General features: G+C 48.1%; 1 protein-coding gene across 2 annotated transcripts in view; it reads left to right on the top strand.

Moving 5' to 3' along the window:
• Window positions 1-22,676, top strand: part of DLEC1 (DLEC1 cilia and flagella associated protein) — a 1,790,999-nt gene that overhangs the window by 1,284,077 nt on the left and 484,246 nt on the right. For both annotated transcript variants that reach the window (XM_069647686.1, XM_069647685.1), the window contains exon 28: window positions 9,357-9,472. In XM_069647686.1, coding sequence (XP_069503787.1) covers window positions 9,357-9,472 — 116 coding nt within the window. The remainder of the gene's footprint in view (window positions 1-9,356; window positions 9,473-22,676) is intronic.

The raw sequence follows: 22,676 nt of genomic DNA, 5'->3' as shown, positions 1-22,676 counted from the left end.
TGGGCCTGAACCCCATGCAGTCCATAATATCCCATAGGGCAGTCCACCCAATTGAATAGAAAGCTTTTTCGAAGTCGACTGCGAGTAGCGCCAGACGCTCTTTGATGTTAGGGGCCAGACTAATGGCAAACTGGGTCCTGCGCAGGTTCATCCTGGTAGACTTAGCCGGCATGAACCCACACTGGTCTGGGTGGACCAAGGAGCGAATGACCCCGATCGGTCTGTTGGCCAGGACCCGGGCTAGGATTTTATCCTCCCCATTGATGAGTGAAATGGGTCTATATGAGGTGCAGAGGTCTGGGGGTTTCCCAGGTTTGGGGATCACAACGATGGTGCCTGTCTAAGGTCATGCAGGAGTGTACCATCTGTGCGGGACCGCAGTAGCATGCAGTGCATATGACCCACCACTGAGTCGCCCATTCTCTGCCAGGTTTCGGCTGGGAAGCCATTAGGGCCTGGAGTTTTGCCGGGTTGGAGCTGGGACAGTGCTGCGACCACCTCCTCCTACGTGACTTCCACTTCCAGCTTTTCAGTCTGGGCTCCGGAGATCCTGGGGAGTTCGATGGCGTCCAGGTAGTGTGGGGACGCTCCGGCGGGTGTAGATTCCCTAGAGGCATAGACTTTTATAAAAGGCAGCTAAGGCATTTGCTATGTCTGCGTCCTCATGGAGCAGGTCCCCCTCGATCCCTTTGATGGCTTTGATGCCCATGACATGTCCGTGGTTACTTACCGGCCTAGTCACCAGTGGCATAAATCTGCCTACGCATGGTAGAGTGGGCGGTCCTGGCATTGTCCAGCGCCATATTTTTTCATATTTCTTGGGCCGCTATCATCGCTTCTTTGGACTCTGGTGTACCAGGGGATAGGAATTCTTCCTCAGCCCTCGCTGCAGCCGCCTCCTTTTCAGAGATTTCTAAGATTTGGCGCTGACGGTATGATGGAACCGGAGAGAGGGCTTCTCCTCAGAGCACTGCCTTGTAACCATCCCACAGTGCAATTGGGCTAGATACCTTCTTCTTCTCCAGCATTGGATCTTTCATGGATTCACATGCTTAGAATATTCCCCGTCGTCAGACTGGGAACCCTCGGTACACATATATAGTCGTTTCCTATAGGAAAACACTTCCGACACTTGTGTGTCCTATCCACATCCACGTCCTCTCCGGGGCCGTCCACGCATGCCCCGTAGGACGTAATGGTATAAAAGCCCCGCCCCCGCGGGACCCGTCAGATTTCAACCGTCTCCAAAGATAGTGGGATCTCCTCGCGTAGTCTCTACTTTCTAGGCTTTCGTTGAAATTACTCGCACGAGCTTCTGTGAGGTTATTGGTTTTATCAGAATGTCGGGAAAACCTCTCTTTCGCCCGTGTGCTACGTGCGGATTGAAGAAGGTTTACGAGGGGGACGGCCATCTCGATTGTATTTATTGCCTCCACCCTCACCATTCGGCAGACCAGTGTGAAATATGTAAAGGTTTTTCCCAGAAAACCCTGAAAGATCGGAGCCGGCGGCTGGTATCGTGGTTAAATGACGGGGCGGGAGCATACCCTCAGTCAGAGGTTGGCTCCGTGCGCAGCGTGGCCTCGACGAAAACATCGGGAGCCCCTCGCCGCTCAACCTCGTCGGAACCACCGGCGAAGAAGACTCGACCGGCGGAAAAAGATGTTCCACGAAGCCACTCTTCCAAGGACTCTTCTAAAGAATCTTCAAAAAAGACATCATCATCATCTTCGTCGAAAAAACAAGGAAGGCCAAAATCCTCCTCGGGCGATCCTCATAGATCTGCCACGAGTAGAGAATCGGATAAACGCAGGGAGAGCGCTGTTAAGGCGGGACCGCCTAAGCCACCTGCAGGCCCACCGTCGACGACGACGAACCAGTCAGTGTCCTCACTGCCGCTGACGCAGTTGGTTTCCCCCGTCATCAACCCAATGACGACGACGGCGACGATGTCCTCGTCGACCGAAGTTCTGGCCTGGAGACCAGAAGTTTTTGATCTGGGGTTGCCGGACACATTGCTGCAGGAACAGGCAGTGTCGATTTCCTCGAAAGAAGACGACGGTTTCAGGATTGCGGGCCCGGAGGACCTTGGCCTGCGAGCCAAGTCGCCATCAGGAGCAACCTGCTCTCAGGTCTTTACCCAACTTCCAAGCTCTCAATCGGCCCTGTCCATGGAGGTCCTGTCCTCCTTACACTCGCTGCTGAAATCGCTGGATGAAAGGCTTCCACCTGTACCGTCGACCCCCCCCGTCGACGAGCCCGGCCCGTCACACCGTCCAACCAGAACGATAGGAGTTCCGGGGATTCCAGTAGTCCAGGAGAAGGATGAGCTTTCAGACTCTTTATCTGACCGTGGGTCAGCATCGGATATCTCCCTGTCTCCATCTAGGGATCCATCCTGGGTTTCGGATGTGGAACTGGAAACACCAAAGAGCCCCACTCACCCGTCACCACCAGACGATATTGGCGCTTTTCATTCAATGATGGAAAAGGCGTGCAAGGAGTTTGGCCTGGTCCAGCAAGAGGAGAAAAAGGACTGCTTTCTTTTCGACCATATGGGTAAGAATAGACATTCAATATTCTCGATACCCATTTTAGATCATGTCTGGAAAGAAGGTGTTCAAACCATGCGTCACCCGTTTTCTGAACCGGCCGTCAAAGGCTGCATTGAAAAGAAATTTAAAGTGCCAGACTCTACCCCGAAGTGTCTCTCGGCCCAACCTACACCTGATTCGGTGGTGTCGGCAGCGGCGACGAGGAAAGCGAAGGCCCAACATAAATGCTCTACCCCTCCGGAAAATGAGGCAAGACGCCAGGACGTGTTTGGTAAGAAGGTTCTTTCCGTGGGTGCTGCAACTGTGAAAGCAGCCAACTCTCTGGCTATTGTGGCCAGGTACGACAGGGAGATGTGGCACAGGCTAGCCCCCTATTCTGGACCATCTCCCGGAGGAACATAGAAGAACGGCGATGTCTCTCGTACGAGAAGGCGAAGAGGCGTCGAACCATGCTATTAACATAGCGGTGGACCTGGCAGATTCGGGCTTTAAGCAGATTAACAACGGAGTTGTTCTAAGACGCCAGGCTTGGCTTAAGTGCACCAACTTCAGGCCCGAGGTGCAGTATAAAGTATTGAACATGCCCTTCGAAGGTGATCTTCTTTTCGGAGAAAAGGTGGACGAGGCCTTGAAGGGGATGAAGGAGGACTCGGATACGGCACGTTCGTTGGGTTCTCTTCAGAGTGGTAAACACTTTCGTTCCTTTCGTCCCTTTAGAGGAGCATCTGGCAACTCAAGATTTTCTGCAACCAGGGATAGATCCTTTGGCAGATCGGCATACCCTTCCCAAGGATATAGGCGCGCCTCTCAAAACTCAAGCTGGCGCAGAAACTTCCAGTCATCCAAGAGACGACCGACTTATTCGTCGTCGACGAACAAACAGAAAGACCAGCAATGACGGGAAGCGCACCGTTCTGGGAGGAAGAGTGTCAAGCTGCGTCAAAGAATGGGAAAACATCACAACAGATCAGTGGGTTTTGGACACTGTGAGGTACGGACATTCTCTACTATTCAAATGCAAACCTCCAAAATGTCCACCGATACATCTACCCCAACCACATCTGAACATTTTGCTGCAGGAAGTAGCACTTATGTTACAAAAAGGTGCCATAGAGTTAGTCCCTGCATCGCAGAAAGGCCAAGGGGTATACTCACGGTGTTTTGTGGTAAAAAAGCCGAACGGAAAATGGCATCCCATTCTCGACCTGCGCGACCTCAACAAGACCTTAGAGTCGGAAATTCAAAATGCTTACACTGCAAGAAGTGATCAGGTCTGTCCAAGTGGGGGATTTTCTGGCGTCTCTAGATCTACAGGACGCATACTTCCACATTCCTATGTGTCAAAAACACAGGAAGTTTCTGAGGTTCATGGTAGGTCAGACACACTACCAATTCGCAGTGCTCCCGTTTGGTCTCAAATCCTCCCCAAGAACGTTCACAAAATGTTTGGCACCCGTGGCAGCCTGGCTGCGAAAGAAAGGGCATCATGTATACCCGTACCTCGACGACTGGCTTGTGAGGTGATCCTCCTCGGCGTCGACCAACGACAGCGTACAGGCCACCTTACAGCTTCTGCAACGACTGGGGTTTGCAGTGAACCTCGAAAAGTCCTCTCTAAGGCCTTCAAGGAATTTAAAGTTCTTGGGAGCTCAATTCGAAACCCAGTCGGGAATAGTGAAACCTTCCCTAGACAGAATGTCAAAGATCAATCAACTGACGAGTCAACTTCGCTTACATGGCACACTTTCAGTGAGGAAGTATGCGGCGATCCTAGGTTCCATGGCTTCTTGCATCCACTTAGTAGCCAACTGTCGATTGTTCATGAGGCCTCTACAGGAGTTCCTGGCGGACAGATGGAAGCAGGCCACGGGCCGGTGGTCAGACAGGATAACCATCGACGACGACGGTATCATCCGAGCCCTCCAGTGGTGGAAAAGCGTTCACAACCTGGACAGAGGGGTTCCTCTACAAGAACCAGAATTTCAGAATACCATCATCACGGACGCATCCCTGACGGGCTGGGGAGCACACATGGACAACCACCAAACACAGGGCAGATGGTCTCCGACCGAATCACGCCTGCATATCAATGTGTTGGTACTGAGGGCAGTGAGATGGGCCTTGAAATCATTCCTCCCACATATCAAGGGGTCGAGAGTAAGAGTGCTGACAGACAACACGACAGCCATGTTCTACTTGATAAAACAAGGCGGCACGAGATCCAGGACCCTTTCTGTGGAGGCTCAAAAGGTATGGCATTGGGCTTTGAAACACAACATATCTATAGTGGCTCACCATCTTCCAGGAGTGAAGAACGTACAAGCGGATTCCCTGAGCAGGAGCATGGCTCAGATACACGAGTGGGAGATGGACGCCATTCAGCTGCAAAAAATCTTCGAAAGGTGGGGTCACCCCTCAGTCGATCTCTTCGCAACGAAAGAAAACAGGAAATGCGAGCAGTTCGCGAGCAGATGGCCTCAGAAAGGATCCCTAGGGGAAGCGTTCTCATTTCCGTGGACAGACAAGTTCCTGTACGCCTTCCCTCCGTTCCCCCTTATACGGAGGACAATACAGTGGATTCGCAGATACAAATGCCGGGTCATTCTAGTGGCACAGTATTGGCCGAGACAACCGTGGTTTTCCGACCTCCTACATCTGTCGTTGGAACAGCCGATAGCTTTCCAGAAAGTGCCGAATCTCCTGTCCAGGGACAAGGGAACGGTGTGGCATCACAATCCGGACAGCCTCAACCTGACTGCCTGGCTCCTGACTTTTCAGAATTTGGCAATTTGAAAGTCTCGTCGGATTGCCGGAGAATTCTGCAGGCGGCTAGGGCTCCTTCGACTAACAAGTCATACATATACAAGTGGCGAAGGTTCTGTATGTGGTGTCAAACGCAGCACGAAATACGGCCTTTGGAAGTAACTCCAGAACAAATTTTACCGTATCTTCTTCACCTAGCAGAGAGTGGGCTATCCTCGTCATCCATCAAGGTGCACCTGGCGGCCATCTCAAGGTTCACGAGGAGGAGACATTCCTCACCGTTATTCAGCGACAGACTGGTGAAACATTTCATGAGGGGTCTCTTTAGAACTTTTCGCCCTACGAAGCGGTTCCCACCATCGTGGAGTCTAAATGTGGTGTTGGCGGCCTTAATGAAGCCCCCTTTCGAGCCAATGTCCTCTTCATCCATGCAGTTCCTATCGTGGAAGCTGGCTTTCTTAATTGCCATTAGGTCAGATAGAAGAATGTCGGAATTACAGGCATTAGTCATAGACCCTCCATATATGAGATTCTTTAAGGACAAAGTGATACTATCAACTAATCCTACTTTCATCCCGAAAGTGCCGACGGTCTATCACAAACACTCGACCATTGTCCTCCCTACTTTCTTTGCGACACCGTCGTCGACGGCGGAAAAGGCTCTTCATACTCTTGATGTGAAAAGGGCGTTAAAGTTTTATCTGCAAAGAACGCAAGAACTCAGAACTACCAGACAGCTGTTCATCGCATATGGTCCGTCGACGAGAGGAAGGGCAATTTCCAAGCAAGAACTGGCTCGATGGGTCTCGTCAGCGATTGCTTTTAGTCACTCCAAGGCCGGGAGGCCCCTACAAGGGCACCCTAGAGCCCATTCCACGAGATCGACAGCCTCCTCCGCGGCGCTATGGGCAGGAATTCCTCTGACAGACATCTGCCAGGCGGCGGCATGGTCAGTCCCACACACGTTCACACGTCATTACTGCCTGGAAAGGCAGCATGCGGATGAAGTACAGATGGGAAGGGCAGTGCTGCGCCATCTTTTTCAATGAGGTAAGCCAAATATGGTGAAGCTGTTGTCTCTTACTTTGCCTATGTTTGTTTTTCCTCGATGTGTCGATTTTAAGTATATATATAGATATATATATATATAATTATGTATTATGAATATGTTTATATCAGAAAATATGTTGCTGTCTACGTATATATATTTGGACTGGGAGTGGTTTTGTGATGTATGTTGCATTGCATTCTCACCTCCTTCTTCTAGGATACTGCTATACAATCTATTCTAAGCATGTGAATCCATGAAAGATCCAATGCTGGAGAAGGGAGTAGTTTCTTACCTGTAACTCCATTTCTCCAGCGTTGGTATCTTTCATGGATTCACATGCGCCCACCAGCCTCCCCGAAATGCAATGTGCAACATATGTGCATAAACAGGTTTCCCCTTTCTACTTTGGAGGGGCCGAAATCTGACGGGTCCCGCGGGGGCGGGGCTTTTATACCATTACGTCCTACGGGGCATGCATGGACGGCCCCGGAGAGGACGTGGATGTGGATAGGACACACAAGTGTCGGAAGTTTTTTCCTATAGGAAACAACTATATATGTGTACCGAGGGTTCCCAGTCTGACGACGGGGAATATTCTAAGCATGTGAATCCATGAAAGATACCAACGCTGGAGAAATGGAGTTACAGGTAAGAAACTACTCCCTTCTTCTTAATTATCGGAAGTGTGGGCGGACCCACGCAGGTGCTTCCCCATCCTATAGGATGATGTGCACCGTACCCACTAATTATTATTTGGCTCCATTTAAGCTCACAACTCCTCCCACCTCCCCGTCTGCCTCACAAAATCCAACATCACACTATTCCTCCTCCTGCCTCTCTCCCCATCACCTCCCAGTATAATCCTTTCACTCAGCTCAGCCACACCCAACGCAGTCAACCGAACCCTCATCAATTCTCTCTCTGTAACATGTCTTTCACACCTAAACAAAAAATGTCCCACCGTTTCAGGCACCCCACACACCGCACAGTCCCTTGATTCACGCTTCCCTATTCGAAATAGACAGTCATTCAGCCCCACATGACCTATCCTCAACCGATTCAGCATCACCTCCTTCCCCCTCCTCCATTCTGAACTCCCTGCATCCACCTTCACCGACACTTTCCCACGAACACCGAACATCCACCTGCCCTTCACCCCATTCACCCACCTCTCCTGCCACTCATCCAGGACCCGTCTCATCATCACAGCCTTCAACTCATCCACACTCAAAGGCAACCTCACATCAATCGCTCCCCTCCTCATACCCTCACCCGCCGCCAGATCCACCAACTCATTTCCCAAAATGCCACTGTGACTGGGAACCCACGCCAACTCCAAATCCATACCCCCGCGCACACACCGATCAATCTTCATCCTAATGTCCAAAATCATATCCTTCCTATCACCATCCCCTGCCACAATCGCCTGTAACCCACTCAATGAATCTGAGAACACCACCACTTTCTCATACCCCAACTCATACACCCTGTCAATCACCAATGCAATCGCCACCAACTCAGCCGTACAAATAGACACATCATTCGTCAGTCGTCCTATCACCTTCGTTGAGGGCGAAGTACTCAGTTGTCTTTTGCACGAGACCTTGACACACCTCTGGGACGGCCAGATAGTATGCGTTAAGTCTCCGGGAGGGTTGGTGCTTGACTCGGGTCTGTTTTATAGTGAGCAGGTGGGGGGAATGGTCCGAGATACCCCTGGCTAGGTAGGTGGCGGTTTTCAGCATGTGCGACATATCCTGGGGAACAAAGAGATCATCTATGCAGGACATGGAGTTATGGCCGTTGGAAAAAGAGGAGTAACCCAGGTCGGTGGGATGGAGAATGCGCCAAGTATCTACCCACCCTAGTGCTGATGTGAAGGAATGGAGTTTGGTTTGTGTTTCAGGGTTTCTATTGCCCACATGCGTTCTATCTTTCCGTACGTCCATTACTTTGTTAAAGTCGCCACCCAATACCCACTTATCCGCCTGTGCCCCCATCATTATCTCCTGGAGGTCCTTGATGAATTTGAGTGTCGGGGGCGGGGGGGGCGTAGGCTGCCACGATACCCCAGGAGGTTTTCCCAATGTCGCCCGGGACCACCACAAAGCGGCCCCTCCGGTCCGTGTAGAGCTCCCTCAGTTCAAACGGGACACTTTTGTGCAAGAGGATCATGGTGCCCCGGGATCCACTAGAGAACCCGGCGTGGAAGGTGGTTGCATAGTTAGATATCCTGAAGAATCTACATTCTCTGCCCATAAGGTGTGTCTCCGTCGGGAGGGCTATGTCTGGTGAGTGTCTGTTAAGTTGTTGGAGGACTAGTCGTCTTTTTACCCCAGAACCCAGCCCGTTTACATTCCAAGTGAGCAGTGTCAAGTGGCTATCATACTATTATTGACACTGGAACCGCCGTACCCTTTGTGAAGAGAAGTGGGGGTGGAAAAAAGTAACTTCCAAATGTTTGCTAACACTGAGATAAATTGCTTCCGTATGTTGAATTGATAGCTGTTGTTGAAATGGGTGCACTTTGCCATTTGGACAGCAGAGGGCAACCTAACACTGATAAATTGCATCAGCTGAGTACCGAAACATACCTAAGCGTTATATATATATATATATATATATATATATATATATATATATATATATATATATATATATATATATATATATATAGCTAGTCGCTATTGTAATTCCACTGTAGTGTGCAATGGAGCAGTTAAAAGATATTTACGTTTGTCTTTTACTGACTAATGTATGTGTAAAGTTGCTTTGATTCCTTGAAACTAAAGAGTGTCTGCTTCTGTGAAAAGTACAATCCCCACGACTTCTGTGAGGCTTTATTTTGGGGATAAAAATCTTAATAAATATAGGTTGGTGGAGATGGAGTATGAAGGTAGTTTTTGCAAAGCTATCTTTTGAACCAATTTAAAATTGCAATTCCATTTCTAGGATGATAATTATGTTTGTATCCTGTTTTTTCTCAGGTTGGAGACCTACCACCCATGATTATCCCAATGAGGATGTCAGTGAAAGGCTGTCCAATCTATTTCCAAATAACGGGTCCTCAGCCCAAAAGTCCATCAGTAGGGCCCAGGATCAGGTTTGTCTATCATGTGTGCAGTGAAATGTCTTCTGTGAAGAGTTGTCTCTTAATCTTAATACAGTATAACAGTAGGGGGGATACAAAATACATTGTAGATCTTGGTGGTTAACTATTAGTATTAAACCACAGCACCATGGACTCTTGTACAGAAAAGACAATAACACACAGATGTGTAGTCCTCTTTCAAAATGTTTTCTGCAAGTTTTCATTTAGGCATCTCATTGCATATTACAAGGAGATCAGCATTTCAATTACTAGTCTACAACAGTTTCTTTTAACAGTTCCATTTGGGGAATCCCTTTATTTAAAAACCCTGGGGTCATCATATTCTCAAGCAATATATTTGAAGCGTCTCCGTAGAGTATTTTTACATTGAAGCTCCGGATACCTCCCGGTCATCTCAATTTCTTAAGAGTCTGATTGGGAGTATTTTCTGGTTAGACTACAGAGATGAAAAAGTGGCTCGCACAAATCTTCTGAGATATGATATCATAGCACACTAGCATTTTTGTAAAGTAGTAAGAATGTAGCATTCTCCAGCATTGGATCGTTCATAGATTCACATGCTGTTTGAATATTCGCCGTCATCAGTCTGGGAAACCTCTGTAACATTAAAAGCAGTTTATATTTACATGTTATAACTGCTGTCACTTTAATGCTATTTTAGAGTTATTTTGTGTCATATTGCCCCACAGCCAATAGATCGGTCTCCCTTCGCTCCACCCTTGTGTGCCATTTTCAGATTTATTTACTGCAGGTTCAGTGTTGTGGGTCCTCAAAAATTCTCTGCATCTTTTGATGATTTTTAGATAAAAATCTTGCTTTTTTAAACACTTTTCAATATTTTGATAAGTTCTGAGTCCTGTCTTTTTCATCTGTGTTCGAGTATTGTACCGACATCTCATCGCCTCCTGGCAGCTGCTTCAGCTTTCATCATTGATGCCCTGTTGGTGTGTCCTTTGACACTATGGCAGACTCCAAGAAGAAGAGTCTCTTCAAGGCATGTTCCACCTGCCACCTAAAGAATGTGTACATTGAGAAAATAGCGAGCTGGTGCGAGGGGCAGGTGATAATCGCAGGGGACTTTAGTTGCGTCATGGACCCCATGCTAGATAAAACACTGCCCCCCACATCTAATGACAATAGGAATCGTCAGGCCCTGGGGAAATTCTTCCCAGACCTAAATCTAATAGAAGCATGGAGATTCTTTCACAACAACGAAAGGGACTACACACATTACTCAGTAGTACACAAAGGGTACTCAAGGATAGATATGGTCCTAGTATCGTCAACTCTAATCCCCCATATAACGGCAATTGACATTGGGGTAAAATATCTCACGGGCCATGCGCCAGTGATCCTACACATCGAGACGCAGGGGGGTAAAACTGCACACAAAAAACAATGGAGACTGAACTAAATAATGCTAAGCGATATAGCTATCAGGGCACACATGGAGAAAGTGATTTCTAACTACTTTACAGAGAACGATGCTGGGGAAGTAGACTGGTGTATGTTATGATACACAGGGAAAGCGGTGATACGAGGGGAGTTTATTTCACAGGCCGCAGCATACATAAAGGCAAAAGAGGCAGTGCAGGAAGAAATGTAAAGGGAGGTCCAAGTGGCAGAAGCACAACACAACTCCAAGCAGTCACATAGATCGCTATGAACACTGTGGAAACTCAAGGCGCAGCTAGAAGCACATATGGCAGACCGCTCTGCACAAACGTTGCTGAATACCAAGTATATATACTGCACCCAAGGGTGTAAAGCTAACCGCCTGCTAGCAGCTAAACTGCGGAAATACAAAGCCTGCAACTATATCACACAATTACAAGATAAGCAAAGCATCCTGCACACTGCAGAAGCGGATAAAGTGTGGTTCATGGAACACTTTCACGCGACCCGGATCTCCAGGCAGCCTACATAGGGAACGTCGAGATGCCTCGGCTATCCGGGAAGGAACGAGAAAACGTAGAAAGTCCCCTTACAGCAGATGAAATCAACGAAGCCATAACTTCCTTGCCGGGTAATAAAACTCCAAGACTGGATGCTTCGGGAACAGGTATTACAAAAAGTTTAGAACACAACTGATAGGCCCCAAGACATGACTAATAGAATCAGAGAGGAAGGGACAGTCACGGAGGACATGGGTAAATCCACGACTGTGTTGATCCCAAAACCCGGAAAAGATAAAACTGATTGTGTAAATTACCGTCCCATATCTTTACTCAATAGCGATGCAAAAATATATGCAAAGATTCTGGCAGGAAGACTGGCAAGAATTCTACCCGGGATAATTCATGAAGACCAAGCTGGCTTCATACAGGGCAGACACATAAGATAACATAAGAAGGGAGATAGATATAATAGACCTGGGCACTATAACGGGGCAGAAGTTTTCTATAGCGGCCCTGGATGCGAGGCCAGCATTCCACAGTCTCGACTGGGGGTTCCTGGAACGGGTGCTGATAACATTTCGGTGTGGACCAGCATTTAGGCAGCTGGTGCTTGTTAATTTCCAATTACTGACAACAAGATTCCTAGTAAATGGGCAACTCACGCAACAGGTCAAGATCAGGAGGGGTACACGGCAGGATAGCCAATTATCGCCACCACTAATATTCACTATGGCTATGGAACCGCTAGTGACCAAGATCAGGAAATCCTAGGAATAGAAAGCGGGGGAAACACAAAATAGCGCTCTATGTGGACAACATCTTATTATTCTTGAAGGACACAAAAAACACTCTTCCGAAAGTGATGGCAAGATTAAGGGAATTTGCTACAGTCTCCGGGTTCACGATAAATCACAACAAATCTAAAGCCCTCAACATAACGGACGTTAGGCAGAATTATATGCAGTACCCTTCGGGAACACCACACACAATTAAGACTACAAGTGACAATACAAATTCACCTTTGGTACAAGCCTGTACTACACAGTTAAAGTGGTAGCAGTGGCTGAGCAGCCAGACTTATCTCAAGAGTACGTGAGCAGTATCAAATAGTTACACAAAGGACAGCAATTACTATGATTCAGGCAAACACTGACTCAAGGTTTTCAAGTAAAAGAATATACATTTATTTTACTCTTCAGTTGTATAACATTTCACTATTAGAAGCAGTTTAAAAATCACTCTTAATACACCACACAACTCCCAATAAGTTCCAGACAAGTTAAGCTCACAAAATGAAGTGGGAGCAAAATGGCACTCCAGCAATTTAAAAGGGAGTGAAAGACAAAGTTAAATCGAAAATGAACCACACCAACAGGTACATACTCAGGCCAATTGAACAAGAGTAACTTCAATGATAGAATCAGGTTAAAAAGGCTTAGGGCCAAAGTCAATGGGACAAAAGTATTTTGCTCAAGATCACACAGTTCAGGGTAGTTTGCGGTAAAGTTCGTGCCACGGATTCCGGACGAGGTTGGTTGGCAGAAACGTTAGTTCAAAGAAAAGAGAAGGACAAGCCCTCGAATTGGAGAAAGATTTCAAACACTTTCACCGCGGTTGAACGGCACGAAAAACCGGATTTGCACAATACCTTAAAATGGAGAGGAAGCTGTAGCTGAGGCGGACGTTCCAGGTAGTTCCTGCAGGCTAACGGTTCCTGAAGCGACTGTCAGACTGACAAGAAGTAGGAAGACTGGAGGGTCCTGCGCTACCCAGGGAAGAAACCAGCAGCAGAGCAAAGCAACAAATAAAAGGTGCGCTCTTTAAAACCCAAGCAGGGTCCGACCTTCCTGGCTATCCCGCCCACTGTAGCTCTGTACAGCGAATTCGACCAGAGGAGGGGTCCTGGCTTGCAGTTTGGGCGAAATGGTTGGTCCCACCAGCTCAAGGGAAGAAGTTTCCTGGAGGAACTTCTCTGTCGTCGGATTCTGAAGATTCGGACCTGCAGCAGGGCTTCACTAGGCGGTTCAGTCGTGGTAAGGGTCCTCTTCCATCAGCTGCTCGTAGGTTCTTTCGTTCCAGTGGCGTCTCTGCCTTTCCAGTCCCAGAGACCTGCTTTTTATGCAGTTTCCCCCCATTCACACAGCCTGGCTGTCAATCACACAGCAGGGTGGCTGTCCTTGCAAGGACAGTCACCAAGCCATTCAAACAGGAGTGCGACTTGGGTTACCAAGGGAACCCATGGCAGGGGTCCTAAAACCCCTCCCTCACACCCTGCCTACCCAGACTTTCAGGTGCCTTAAGGAGGGCTTCTGTGCAGAAGCCCGCGAAAAGACGGTGAACAAAGGGACCAAACCTGGTTTGGCACGCAGAGAAAAACACGAGAAAGACATTTACAAAAAGAAATGGTGAATAAACCCAGCCGGAACCGTAATAAAATATATATGGTCAATCGGGTTTATGTTTGAGACTAATATAATAGCCTAAAACAATACCATGGTTATTTAAAGGATAGTTCCGGGACTTTTTTTTTATTGTCCCTACGGTTCGGCCATGTGTTTTTAAGCATAAATCGGTAGATCGTAGAAAACTTTCCTATGGACCTTACCCGACTTTTCGTCCATTAACGCACTCAAAATCAGCCGCCATTTTGTGATAATCCTATCATTTCCCCCCATCGACCTGGCTCACCTGCGTTTGCGGCACTAAATCATATCCCCCGCCCCTGAAACAGACTTTATCAAAACATTCATATTCCCCGCCTCTATCCGTGACGTGACTGTGCTGCGTAGGCAAATGCGCCCAGGCGTCTTCTACGCGACTCCACACAGAACCCGGAAACCAACACAGATCAGCTCACAACACAGCACGCCACAATTCGGAATATGAAACTGTACTTTTAAATCAAACCGCAAGATTGTAAATTTGGTAAAGTACATTTATTTGACATCAAATTTTTACAGAATATTCAGCGATTTGCATTTTTATTTGCTCTCGATCCAAAATAGTTCGTCTTGAGGCAAGCGATGTGCGTGTGCAGTACACAGGGTGTTGGTTTACGATAAAATAAGCTCTTCGGTCGCACTGATAATCGCATGGCTGTTCCAACAACGAGGCACTAGGCCACCACAACGGTATGTATGTTGCATCTAGCCATTAGTACCGCGTAAGGGCATACTTGTACTTGGCGATCGTCCCATAAAATGGTCAGGGTGGTAACGTTGTTCACGCGGAGAAGCAACTGGCGGTTGTAAAAGCCATCCGCCGGTGTCTGGTACTCGTGACACAGACAATAATGAAGGATGTACCTGTTTTAAGAACATAAAAAATGAAATTAGTCTCACCATCAGATCTTTATTAAAATTATTCATTTTATATATTAGGTCGGGAAATTATTTCATAGCTAGGACAGTGCAACTGGGTATTATACGTCATTTCCAGTAACCCACCCCCTCTCCTCCGCCTTTTTCAGAGCCGCCTGAGCGCCAGTGGACCACTTCGTCACTGATATGATGAAATATGGCATTTGCAACGCGCCTATACACAAGTGTTTCAAGGCGTGGCGAGGCAGGGAGGGGGGGGGAACAAGGAGAAGACAGACAACGATCCTACTAGGCCAGGTGTCATTCAGATCGCGCAAGTGCAGGGTTAGGGGGAAGGTAAAAGTGCAAGGGGAAGGGGAGGGGGGAATGTCATGATCTCTGCTTCCAAAAGATCAGGACTTGCCCGACTCCCTTGGAAGCAGACCCATAACCCCGGTTCAGAGTGCCAGCCAGTCCCAATTGGGACCTTTTGGACCCTGTCCTGGCGCCGGTGGCACCAGGCTCATAAAGATGCCCAGTCCCAGCGCTGGAAGCGCCGGGCTCATAATGCTTGGGTGGACTTACCTGCAGCAGACCATGCTGCTTACTTACCTGCCAGTTGAACCCTTGATCCTCTTCTGTTTGGGACTACTTTTCCTGTTGGGTGGGGCAGGAGCCACTCCCTAGGTTCAGAACACTGGAACTCTTCTGGAAAGCAGGAACTCTTTTCTTACCTAGGCGTGGCTGTGGAAGGAGACACCTAAGCACTACAGGAGGCTATTTAAACCACACCCGATGGATGAATCTTGCTTTGTGTTATTCTGCATTCTCTGCAGCAGAACGCTCATCGTGTCTTCTGCTTCTGATCCTGGGCCTAAGGGAACAAAGGCTTACCATCCTGGAATCCAGTCTTCAGCAGCACCTGTAAAGACAAAGAAAGAACAGGTTAGCACTACGGTCTTCAGTGGCAGCGCATCTCTTACCTGGTCCATCGGCTGTCACCAACGCCTCGCGCTGCATTCCGGCATCTGAAAGACAAAGGCTTACCTACTCTTCGCACGCTCCGGAGGCCTTCGGCGCTGCATCCCGCATCTGAAAGACAAAAGAAGGTGCGTTTAAAGACATTGGGCAACTTTATTACTCACGTGCCATTACTCCTTCCCACGCCGAATCCAGTGGGTATTCCAGCACCCTTCAGCTTCTCTAAAGCTCCGAACTTGTACCTGCAAGATAAAAGGGACAGTTAGTGCGCATCGTGAAGCAGACTACAAGCGCTTACTTACGTGCTTCCAGGCGCTTCTATTCCTCACGCGGGTTCGATCCTCAACTCTCATCAGCCCGCCATCCGCCATCGCCGGAACCCTGCAAAACAAGAGATATCATTACAAAAGACTTTTAAGACATTTGAAGTGCCCAGAATTTACCGTTCGTGCAGTTAACGACGGACAGCAGTCCTCTGAGGTCAAGAGGCCTGCACCCTTATCCAGTGAAGAAACTGGTTACGGCACCCTGCCCCGAGGCAGATGGAGAGCTCGGCGTTCACTTACCTAAGGTGAGGGCGTTAACCTTTGGGGTTCTACAGGAGAAGAGAAAGGGAAGAGGAGAGAGGCACCCAATAACCCCAGTTCATTAATCCCATATTTTCTATCTGCAGACATCTTACTCTTCAAGTCAGACATACAGTGCACAGAGGTCCAGCCCAAAGAGCCAACCGTGTGTTACACATCACCTTTGAAGATACGGCATTCACCCAGTCAAGACCGGCGCCTCTGCGGGAATCAGGTGAGCGTTACAGAACACAAAGCCTACCGCAAAACTCCCACCCAGGCGCTATGGAAACCTCGGATACCGACCAGCTAGCCCAGTTACTTGGGGAACTAAGAGCAGAAGTGCATGCAGCCCGTCAGGAAACGAATGCTCTAAGAAGGGAACTGATTATTTCCAAGGAGCGAACAGACGATCTCGCTAGACAATTGCTACAGTCACAAGCCGGACAAACTCCGTTACCCGCATCAGGGGCAAATCTTCCTTCAACATCCTCTACGAACCCAGTGCAGATCAACCTACCTGGGAATGTACCTCTGGCTCCGCCCGAACGATTTTCTGGTGACCCAAAGAGTTTTGCAGTATTTATTAATCAGTGCCGGTTGCACTTCTTATGCCGACCAGCAGCCTTTCCAACTGATCAAGCTAAGGTAGCTTTCGTGCTTTCGTACCTTAGTGGCAATGCGGCAGACTGGTCGATCCCTCTAGTTAATCAAAATGATCCGGTTCTCCATGATTTCCAAGCTTTTCAGCTCAGTATGGAAAAACTGTTTGCAAGACATTCACAGGGGCAGGCCTTGGACAATGAGCTCCTTTCATTGTGACAGGGTAATCAAGACCTTTTGGCTTATATTGCGTCTTTCAACAGACTGATAGTGGAAACTCGATGGCCTGAGGACAAAAGGATTACGCTGTTTTATAGAGGTCTACGTGGAGAGCTCAAAGATGTGTTAGCCCAAGTAGTGAATCCCCCGCAAGACTGTTCGGACTATATTGACTTAGTCGTTCAAATTGACCACAGACTGCAGAACAGGAAGGCCGATCGTTCCAAGTTTGATGCTCGAGTATTTTCCAAACCACCAACTCCTACCAAAGGAGTAGACTCCGGGGAACCCATGCAAATAGGGGGCCTGAAAGGACCACTAACACAAAAGGAGCGGGAAAGGAGAAAACAGCTGCAATTATGCCTCTATTGCGGAAACTCGGGGCACTTTCTTCGAGACTGTCCGGTGAAACCAGCCAAGAAGGCAGTAGGAGCTGCAGTTACCAGGGTCACAAACTCTGAGCAGGGAAACGACCTCGCCCGACAAGAATAGAGGTCCTCTTGCCGAGCGTTAAAACCAGTTCAGTGACCTCGCATTTCGTGATACCTATGGTCCTCATTAGCCCTGAACATCCGGATCGATTACATGCGATTGAAGCTTACGTCGACAGCGGTGCCATCGGCAATTATGTGGATCATGAAATGGTTTTGAGGATGAATCTGACTCTTTGTCCAAAGGCTGTAAAGGACGTCATTACTACGGTGGATGGTACGGAGATAGCCTCCGGACCAGTAACGCATACCACCCAAGAAGTGACGCTAGTAAATCAAGATAGACACCATGAGAAGATTGTGTTCGATGTGATCAAGGCCCCTCAGTTCCAGATTATTCTAGGAATTCCTTGGTTAGAGAAGCACAATCCTCAGATCGATTGGCGAGCAAGAACGGTTCAGTTTCCAGAATGTGTCTCTACTTGTCACCCTCGACCTGGTGTTGCACTGGCAGCAATTTCCTCGGAGGCACCCCAGTTACCTACTGAATACCTAGAATTCCAAGATGTTTTCCGGAAGGATCAGGCTAACTCTCTACCTCCTCATAGGTCTTATGACTGCCAGATAGACCTGATACCTGGATCTACTCCTCCTTGTAGTAGAATTTATGCCCTCACCGAGCCTGAGAATCTTCACCTCCGACAATACCTGGATCAATACCTAGCGAATGGGTTTATTCGTCCTTCCAAGTCCCCTGCTTCCTCAGCTTTGTTCTTCATTCCAAAAAAAGAAGGGGACCTTAGAACTTGTATAGATTATCGCGCCCTGAACCAGATCACCGTTAAGAATAGATATCCGTTACCTTTGATCCCTGAACTCCTGGACCAAGTCAGAAAAGCATGCATATATACAAAGCTGGATCTTAGAGGAGCCTACCACTTGGTACGAGTAAAAGAGGGCGATGAATGGAAGACGGTCTTCCGCACCAAGTATGGGCTATTTGAATATCAGGTCATGCCCTTCGGACTTTGCAATGCCCCGGCCGCCTTTCAATATTTTATGAACGATGTCCTCAGAGAGCTCATAGATGTGTGTGTTGTTGTTTACATTGACGACATCCTCGTTTATTCTTCATCGGAAACTGAACATCGGAAACACGTGAAAATGGTCCTCGAGAGATTGCGTCAACACAAACTTTTCGCTAAGTTGGAAAAATGTGTTTTCAACGTGACTGAAGTTGAATTCTTGGGATTCATATTATCACCTAGCGGAGTGCGTATGGATTCAAAGAAGGTCGATGCAATTCTCAAATGGCCATCGCCATCCTCCGTAAAAGGTGTTCAAAGCATGTTAGGCTTCGCTAACTTTTACCTCAGGTTTATCCCCGAATTCTCTTGAATAGTCCAGCCCATCACCGCCTTGTTAAAGAAAAACAAACGTTTTGAATGGTCTACCGAGGCGGAACAAGCTTTCCAGAATTTGAAGACTAGATTTATCTCTGCACCGATCTTAAAACATCCTCGCCCAGAACTCCCCTACATCGTTGAAACTGATGCTTCGAGCCTTGCCATGGGGGCAGTTCTATCACAAAAGGACCCAGTAACCAATCAGTTGCATCCCGTGGCATTTTGGTCCCGCAAATTCTCGCCTCCTGAAATCAATTACACTATTACTGATAAGGAACTTCTAGCTATCAAGTCCGCCTTTAAGGCTTGGCGGCATTATCTTCTGGGGCCCGACACACCGTTACTGTGATTACAGATCACCGAAACCTGCAATATTTGAAAACCGCAAAAGCTCAATCCTCTAGGCAACTCCGTTGGGCACTATTCTTTGCCGAGTTTGACTTCATAATTACCTATCGACCTGGTACAAAAAACGGTAAAGCTGATGCCCTTTCTCGAATGGGAGTGGAAGAACATTTGATCAATCCTAAACCTGTACCTATCATTCCCAAACAAAGAATTCTAGGTGTAATCGCCACACAATCCATAGAGGAAGTTAAGGATAAAGCCAGGCTACTGGTAACTCCAGCAGACATACAGAATTGGCATCTGCAGGGAAAGGACTTTACGGTGAAGGACAACCTATTATATTTCCAAGAACGGTTATACCTGCCCAGCACAGATTTACAGAAAAAGGTAATCTCTTGTTATCACGATTCTTTAATGGAAGGACATCCCGGTATGACCAAGACCTCGGAAAAGATCAAGCGCTACTTCTGGTGGCCGTCTTGGAAAAAAGATATCAGAGACTTTATAATGTCCTGTGGAGTATGCGCCCAAAACAAGAGTCAAAAGGAAAAACCAGCCGGCCTCTTACGCCCTATTGACATCCCGCCTCGCCCTTGGCATACGCTTTCTATGGACTTCATCACCGATCTACCTCCATGCTCCGGATACAATACGATCCTAGTAATCGTGGACCTATTCTCCAAGATGGCGCATTTCATTCCACTCAAAGGCTTACCAACAGCAGCAACTCTGGCCCGAGAATTTCTCGAAAACATCGTCCGACTGCACGGTTTTCCTTCAGTTCTAATTTCGGATCGAGGTAGTCAATTTATTTCTCATTTTTGGCGAAGTTGCTGTCGGTCGGCTCAAATTGATGTGAGACTTTCGACCAGCCACCACCCTCAAACCGACGGACAAACCGAGAGGACCAATCAAACTCTGGAACAGTATTTGCGCTGCATGCTACAACAAACTGAAAAAACTTGGAAAGATATCCTTTGGATAGCCGAATATGCCTACAATAACTCTGTCCACTCGGGAACTGGGAAGACCCCGTTTTTTCTTTTATACGGTAGTCACCCTCGAACCTCGGAGTTGGATCCACTCCAAGGTCTTGGAACACCAGCAGTAGACCACCTGCATTCTACAATCACCCAAGCCTTTAAAGAAGCTTTTTCTCACCTTCAAAGGGCTAAAGAACAATACAAGAAAGGAGCAGACCAACATCGGAAGGAAGCCCCCCAATATCAAGTAGGAGATCAAGTCTGGTTATCCACCAAATATCTACCTCTAAAAGGACCACGCACATTCAACCCAAGATACCTTGGTCCCTATTCCATCACTACCATAGTAAATCCAGTAGCGGTCAAGTTGGACTTGCCCCCTCACATGAAGATACATCCGGTCTTCCACGTCTCTCTATTAAAACCCGTGCAACCTCGAACCCGACTAACTACATCTCCAAAACCTATTCTAGTTGATGGAGAACTCGAGTTTGAAGTCAAAAGCATCCTGGATTCCAAGATCTCCAAATCTAAACTATTTTACCTGATTGACTGGAAAGGGTACGGTCCCCAAGAAAGATCCTGGGAACCTGCAGAATATGTCCACACGCCTCGTCTAATCAAAAGATTTCATCGAACATTTTCTAACAAGCCCAAACCCCCGGAGAAGCCCGGTTTGGGAGGGGCCTTGAGGGGGGGTGCTGTCATGATCTCTGCTTCCAAAAGATCAGGACTTGCCCGACTCCCTTGGAAGCAGACCCATAACCCCGGTTCCGAGTGCCAGCCAGTCCCAATTGGGACCTTTTGGACCCTGTCCTGGCGCCGGTGGCACCAGGCTCATAAAGATGCCCAGTCCCAGTGCTGGAAGCGCCGGGCTCATAATGCTTGGTTGGACTTACCTGCAGCAGACCATGCTGCTTACTTACCTGCCAGTTGAACCCCTGATCCTCTTCTGTTTGGGACTACTTTTCCTGTTGTGTGGGGCAGGAGCCACTCCCTAGGTTCAGAACACTGGAACTCTTCTGGAAAGCAGGAACTCTTTTCTTACCTAGGCGTGGCTGTGGAAGGAGACACCTAAGCACTACAGGAGGCTATTTAAACCACACCCGATGGATGAATCTTGCTTTGTGTTATTCTGCATTCTCTGCAGCAGAACGCTCATCGTGTCTTCTGCTTCTGATCCTGGGCCTAAGGGAACAAAGGCTTACCATCCTGGAATCCAGTCTTCAGCAGCACCTGTAAAGACAAAGAAAGAACAGGTTAGCACTACGGTCTTCAGTGGCAGCGCATCTCTTACCTGGTCCATCGGCTGTCACCAACGCCTCGCGCTGCATTCCGGCATCTGAAAGACAAAGGCTTAACTACTCTTTGCACGCTCCGGAGGCCTTCGGCGCTGCATCCCGCATCTGAAAGACAAAGGAAGGTGCGTTTAAAGACATTGGGCAACTTTATTACTCACGTGCTATTACTCCTTCCCACGCCGAATCCAGTGGGTATTCCAGCACCCTTCAGCTTCTCTAAAGCTCCGAACTTGTACCTGCAAGATAAAAGGGACAGTTAGTGCGCATCGTGAAGCAGACTACAAGCGCTTACTTACGTGCTTCCAGGCGCTTCTATTCCTCACGCGGGTTCGATCCTCAACTCTCATCAGCCCGCCATCCGCCATCGCCGGAACCCTGCAAAACAAGAGATATCATTACAAAAGACTTTTAAGACATTTGAAGTGCCCAGAACTTACCGTTCGTGCAGTTACCGACGGACAGCAGTCCTCTGAGGTCAAGAGGCCTGCACCCTTATCCAGTGAAGAAACTGGTTACGGCACCCTGCCCCGAGGCAGATGGAGAGCTCGGCGTTCACTTACCTAAGGTGAGGGCGTTAACCTTTGGGGTTCTACAGGAGAAGAGAAAGGGAAGAGGAGAGAGGCACCCAATAACCCCAGTTCATTAATCCCATATTTTCTATCTGCAGACATCTTACTCTTCAAGTCAGACATACAGTGCACAGAGGTCCAGCCCAAAGAGCCAACCGTGTGTTACACATCACCTTTGAAGATAAGGCATTCACCCAGTCAAGACCGGCGCCTCTGCGGGAATCAGGTGAGCGTTACAGAACACAAAGCCTACCGCAAAACTCCCACCCAGGCGCTATGGAAACCTCGGATACCGACCAGCTAGCCCAGTTACTTGGGGAACTAAGAGCAGAAGTGCATGCAGCCCGTCAGGAAACGAATGCTCAAAGAAGGGAACTGATTATTTCCAAGGAGCGAACAGACGATCTCGCTAGACAATTGCTACAGTCACAAGCGGGACAAACTCCGTTACCCGCATCAGGGGCAAAACTTCCTTCAACATCCTCTACGAACCCAGTGCAGATCAACCTACCTGGGAATGTACCTCTGGCTCCGCCCGAACGATTTTCTGGTGACCCAAAGAGGTTTGCAGTATTTATTAATCAGTGCCGG

The sequence above is a fragment of the Ambystoma mexicanum genome, chromosome 2q, assembly GCF_040938575.1.
Source record: "Ambystoma mexicanum isolate Mex_15411 chromosome 2q, UKY_AmexF1_1, whole genome shotgun sequence".
NCBI lineage: Eukaryota > Metazoa > Chordata > Amphibia > Caudata > Ambystomatidae > Ambystoma > Ambystoma mexicanum.
Note: the sequence above shows the minus strand (reverse complement) of the source record. Positions and strands in the feature narration are given on the sequence as shown.